Genomic DNA, 5,822 nt, shown 5'->3' with positions numbered 1-5,822 from the left:
CCTTATTGCGTAGCCAGTCATTATATTGTTCTCACTTTTTGAGGGGTCCTTGAGTTTTAGACTTGGACGCTGAAGCTGAACTCCTGGAAACCTAGTAAGGTCCTTCTCAACTCTTTGGTTAAAGGGTTAGGGAACTCAGGGAATGAAAGGCAGAAATACCACAGGTTGGCATGCCAGTTATTTCTGTTGGTGACTTCAACATAATATTAGTATTCCCACTGAAATTTTGTACTGGAGTCTAGTAAAAGAACACAAAAGTCATAAATTGGAAGCAATCCTTTCCCCTGTGTTTTGGGATGGTGTAAATTCACACAGGTGCTTGCATTTCCCCACATTGCAAGAATGTGTGTGTGCATTTCCAGGTGTGAGACTGTTTCTGTGCAACTGCAGGTATGTGGTCTTGTTCACACCTCTATGCCCTAATTTCAGGTTGTTTTGCAGAGGCCTGGCTTTCATTGGTGACTGTTTCTGAGGTTATTTTCTGAAAAGGCGAATTAATTCCTGATTTGGCACATTAGGCATTCAAAAGTAAAAATACCCCAATACCTGGCTGCATGTGAAAATTTCAGCCATTTAAGCACAAATACTTGCTTGATGTTCTTTCCCCACATGTGAAGTTTTGTGCTGTTCAGCTTTATTTGTCCAATTAATTTTCTCTTAAAAGCCCCTGGATAAGCTAGTCTCCATGGCTTGCTCACTTCCCAGCCCCCAGCTCCTAAGGAGGACTGTCCACAGACAAATAAATGATGGGATGATTTTTATAATGTAATACCACATACTGGTCTGAAACTCAGCAATTCACTGGGCAGACTACTGGTCATGTTGTCTTGTGCTGTGTAGGAGCTGCAAATACGAAGATGAGAGGTTCCTGTTCTTGCTGCTTTCCTTCTTTTTGTCTGTCCCAGGCTCCCCCAGTCCATCTTCCTGTTGGCGACTGACTACAGTGGCGCTTGGGGTCTTCTGCCTAAGTTCAGTGGCAGCTGCAGGAGTCTTGGCTGCCAGGTGTAAGTATGGTCACGGAAAGGGTGCTCAGAGTTCAGTATGAGCAACTAAAAGTCTAGGAAATTAGTTAAGGAAAAAGATTAGCATAAGGGATTAATGATGCAAAAAAGTGTCCTGTGCTGGAAGAGTTTACCCACTCAATAGATCTTCCAGTCTTTGAAACTGGCGTGTATTAGGCCTTGCTCATAGGTGTGTGTAAGCTATGTAGGTCAAGTATATTCAGTCATGTATGTGCATCTTTGGTAAGTTTATTCAGGTTGCATCGAGAGGTTTAGCTTTAATATTAATGGAACAATTTCATTCTTGTTTTGTTGTGTTTCAAGTCATCCTGGTCTGCCACCTTGTGCATGAAAGGGATGAAAACTTCACCCTGCAAAAGGCAATTATGGAAAGCCTCAACCAGAAGCTGGAGCTCCTCCAGGCTCAGAATTTGAACTTGACAGAGACTGTAAAGCAACTTGCCACCTCCAGAGGTACATAGTGGTATGAAGATTGTGGTTCCATAGCATTATGGTAGCTACAGATTGATTTTTTTTCTATCACCACCCATATTGGAAGGAAAAAAAAAATCTCTAAAATTGCCCTGAATTGTTTAATTTAAAAACAAATTTCAACCGAGTCAATCAAAAGGCTGCACTTTCATTTTGGTCATTTTTTGAGCTGCTTTATACCCTAAACCAAACATTTTAATTCAAAAAATACCATGATGATGACACTTTTTTTTTTAAAGTGTTTTTCTCATTAGTAAATGAATTGATATTACCATTCCTTCTTTCACAGCCAGTTTCACTGAATTACAGTAAAAAAAAATTGATGGAAAATTCCTACTGGCTTTAATTGTTTGGAATGCTTTGACTCCTCAGGACAGCTTCATTCTGTTATGCACTGCTGGATGCAGAAGTGTAAATACTACTTCTTTCTACCAAATGGGATTGTCATCACTGGCTTTAACAGTTTACAGACTATAAGCTGAGGGCATTTGTTGTTTCTTGTGCAAAATAATGGTGTGAAATTTTAGTGATAGGTGAGCTGAATATACTAGATTACCATATAGCAGAGGGAAGAGAATCATAGTAAATTCAAATCTTGTGAGAGAGTGGCAAGGTTATTATCTATGTAAATGTCTACATTTGAGTTTAGCACAAACCAGAAGCTACTTGTAAGAGTCAAATGCACCGTGCTGTGCTGTCTATTGCCATCCAGCATTAAGTGCTGGCATTCCCAGCTGGCACTGATTTGTTACAATATAAAATGGTCCTGTGAACTGTAGAGGAACAAACAAGATTCAGTCTATAGTTGGGACCCAGTGTCCAGAGATGTCCAAAATATTTTGTTTGACAGGTCTTTTTGCTGCTTGCAATAATTTCAGTTTCCGGTTAGAAATGGAGTTCCCCAAATGGCACAAGAGGGAAAGAAAAATCCAACATCTTGAGTTCTTTCTGGCTTCAGTATTACTCTGGTTCCCAAGAGGCAGCTAACAGAATAATGTGGCAGAAAGAGTCAAAAGTGCAGCTGTCAGAAAGATGTTTCTTTAAGAGCAATGAGCTCATCATCTTTCACTTTGGCTGGCCACCACTATCTGATGCCTGCACACTGAATGCATAGCAAATATGAAATGCTACCAGAGAAGTTTAAGCATAAATTTCATTGTAAAGCATATAGCAGGGAAGAGCTGGCCCTGATGTTAACAAGAAGTTAAAAGTTCACATGAATAGGGACATACCCATGTGACTGAAAGTCTGTGTTTCCTTTTACATCCACCTAGATCCATGTCTCTGTGAACATGGCTCAACCTTCTAAAATTTCTTCTATTTGCATTTTACTGGCACCCTCCAGGTTTGCTGGTAGGATTAAAAAAAAATCTTTATTCTTTGTTTCTCTGATTTTCATTTAGAAATGTTTTTCTGGTCTTTTGGCAACTGGGATTATTAAGTCTCCAATGAAGACATGAATTTAGCTGCAGAATGAAGGAGGAATTGTTGCTCCTCTGTGACAGAGAGGCTGTGCGCTGCTCTTAGTGATCCTTCAGGGATCCACTAGGCCACTAGAGACTGCCGTCATTGACAAACCTCATCAGGTGCTCTTTTGTTTTCAAGGACATAAATGTATTCCTTGTCCAGAGAACTGGCTACAGTATGGGGAGAACTGCTACCATTTTTCAAAGGAATGGAAAACTTGGCAAGACAGCAAGGCTCAGTGCTCTGCTCTGGAATCCGGACTTCTTAAGATAGAGAGTAAGGAAGAGCTGGTAAAGATTATTTTTTTCTCTCTCTCTAATTAAACACTCTGCATTTTACTGTGGCCTGAACAGCCATGCCATCCTTCCAGTGGTGCAGTATGCTATGGCATGCGTGTGCTGGGCCAAGTGGCAAAAACTGTCCCTGCCCCTTTGGAGCCCCTCTACCTGTACTGTGGATGCACCCTCCCTGGTGCATCTCTGCTGACTTCAAGGGAGTTAACTGAGACACGCCAGTGTGGGTCTACATCAGGATCCTCATCCTACCTCAGGGCAAATATAACTTAGCTAGTACTGGTTGGCAATTCTTTTGTTGTCTTGCTGAAGCAGACTGTTTAGCAAACATCAGAAGCCTGGCCTTCAGCTTCTTGCTGTCCATGACTAGAAAGCTCGCTGGCCTGGCCTGCTCCCTGGCCTCCTCTCCCACATGAGCAGAAGAACATCCATGTCTTTTTCTGACTCCTAAGTTGTAGATGAAGCAGCAGATAAAGCACAGACAGAAGAGCTCTTTGCTGTAAAAGGATTTCTACCCTGACCCTTAATGGCAGTGGGATTGAATTCTGTGGTTTTATTGTCTGTATTTTTGAATTTCCTGTGTACAATGATAGCAAATGATGCAAAGGCTTTTTCCTGCCTGGTTTTGCAACCCGGGTGTTGGAAGGAAGTCATTAGCTTGTACCCATTACCCAGCTAATGTACAGCCTCCGGTTTTCTCAACTGTCCTTTTAGCTGAGAGCTAGCGAAAGGTCTCAGCAGGATCGTTTTCCTTGTCTCCAGAACAGCACTGACCACCTAGATTCACTTGCAAAACGAAGTCTGTTACATACAGGTGTGAGCAGCTCGCCTTCATCTGCCTCTCTCCTTTCCCAAATCATAGGCCAATATGACTGAAGCAGGGATGTGATTCACGGGCTTTGCGTTTATTTCCGTACAGGACTTCGCAATGCGATCATCACAGTTTTACAGTTCTTACTCTTTCTGGATCGGGCTGTCTCGCAATGGAGCCGAGGGGCCCTGGCTGTGGGAGGATGGATCAGCTTTCTCCCCTGATCTGTAAGTGGCTACACAGATAGGAGCAGTGTACATCCAGGCATATTTGTCGTGAGCCAGAAGCAACAACCTTTGACTGCCTCTCCGTAATTGCCCGTCCCCCCGCCTGCTTGCCAGCAGACAGGTTGCCCATCGCTCACTCACATATCAACCTAGGGAAGCCCCCGTCAGAGAGCTTGCATGCTATTGTGGGGCAAATGGGTAGCAGCGGTTGGGATTTATTGTACCAGCCTGTGACTTTTTCCATGGGATGATGAATAGCTCTGTTATTTTTTTCACAGGTTTCAGATCCAACGAGCCAGCTCAAGTCCTTCCCTAGACTGTGTGTGGCTTCAAGGTGCAAACATAGATGCTGCACAGTGTGGCGAGTACAAATTTTACATTTGTGAGAAAGTGGTGGATCCTGCGGTGGTGGAGCAAGTGAGCTACTTGGACAGGCACTAGTGTGCAGAGCTCTGCAGAGAGCCCTGTCCTGGGATATGCCATTGCGGGGGTGAATTCTACCCCAGAGTTTGCAAAAGGGAAAATGAGTCTGAGCTCAGGTTAATGCAACATCAGGGATAATCTAAGCTTAACTTGCCCTCTGGTGATGCACATCAGCCAGACTCCTTGGGCTTTTTCTTCAACAACTTCATTCCCTCTTCCTTTTTTCAGCCTTCGCATTCTTGTGTAACCATTTCTATCCACTTCTCATAAATTCTCATAAATGAAAACAAAATCAACTATATGATTCCAGGACTCTATTTTGAATATTCATAGTTATCTCCTGGAAAGAGGAACCAATGGCCGCTTTCAAAATCCATCCATTGGGGATTCACAGATGTGAACTCACAATTTACAATAAATTTCCAAATATTTGATTTCATTTCACTCCCCGCCTGCTGATAACTAGGAATTGCAACAGAATCAGAGCCTGCATTAAAAAAAACAAATAAAAATTTTTGTAGTTCTCCAGGTTGGGGAGAAAAGCTTTCAGATGGGTTTGCATTCCCTATGGGCTCAAAAACCAGAAGGCAAATACAGACCACATCTTTACTGAGGGAAGTCAGCAGTATTTAATGCCTGGGAATGCCAGTCCAGCTGCTAGTGGATCGTTCCCCTGCATTAGCGGGGAAGGTGCATTCGTCTAGGACAGCTGTCTTGATAATTATCCATGTCACACCTGATCCAGTTCTTTGATTTCTTAAACCCATTTTCCATTCTGTTGCAGAATTTCACAACTGGAATAAATATTGCTGCTACTGACCTTTTCTGTAGTGTGTCTTTTTAGTAAGTCACTGTGCACAGTAGGCTCAACAACCATCAAATACAGGGCCTTTAATGACGCAAAGCCTCCTGCTGCTTTGCTGCTGTTTAGGAAGCTGTTCAAAGAGAAGACTGCGTCAGAAAGAGCATCTCTCTTCCGCGGCCCTAGCAAACAATACAGGTCTTTGAAATCCCTCAGGAAGAATTGGGTTTATCTTTAGGACTTTTGTTCCTGTGTGCATTTTGCACTAATTTGAGCCATTCATTGAAAATTGAACTGTAAGTAGGG

The 5,822-nt window shown here is 42.7% G+C and overlaps 1 protein-coding gene across 1 annotated transcript in view; it reads left to right on the top strand.

Moving 5' to 3' along the window:
* Window positions 1-4,732, top strand: part of LOC104124177 (C-type lectin domain family 7 member A-like) — a 7,405-nt gene extending 2,673 nt beyond the window's left edge. The window contains exons 4-8 of the mRNA XM_035892072.1: window positions 906-1,004; window positions 1,326-1,475; window positions 3,099-3,250; window positions 4,173-4,291; window positions 4,570-4,732. Of these exons, the coding sequence (XP_035747965.1) occupies window positions 906-1,004; window positions 1,326-1,475; window positions 3,099-3,250; window positions 4,173-4,291; window positions 4,570-4,732 (683 nt within the window). The remainder of the gene's footprint in view (window positions 1-905; window positions 1,005-1,325; window positions 1,476-3,098; window positions 3,251-4,172; window positions 4,292-4,569) is intronic.
* Window positions 4,733-5,822: the final 1,090 nt, after the last annotated feature.

The sequence above is a fragment of the Egretta garzetta genome, unplaced genomic scaffold (genome assembly GCF_000687185.1).
Source record: "Egretta garzetta isolate BGI_Z169 unplaced genomic scaffold, ASM68718v1 scaffold293, whole genome shotgun sequence".
NCBI classification, from domain to species: domain Eukaryota; kingdom Metazoa; phylum Chordata; class Aves; order Pelecaniformes; family Ardeidae; genus Egretta; species Egretta garzetta.
Note: the sequence above shows the minus strand (reverse complement) of the source record. Positions and strands in the feature narration are given on the sequence as shown.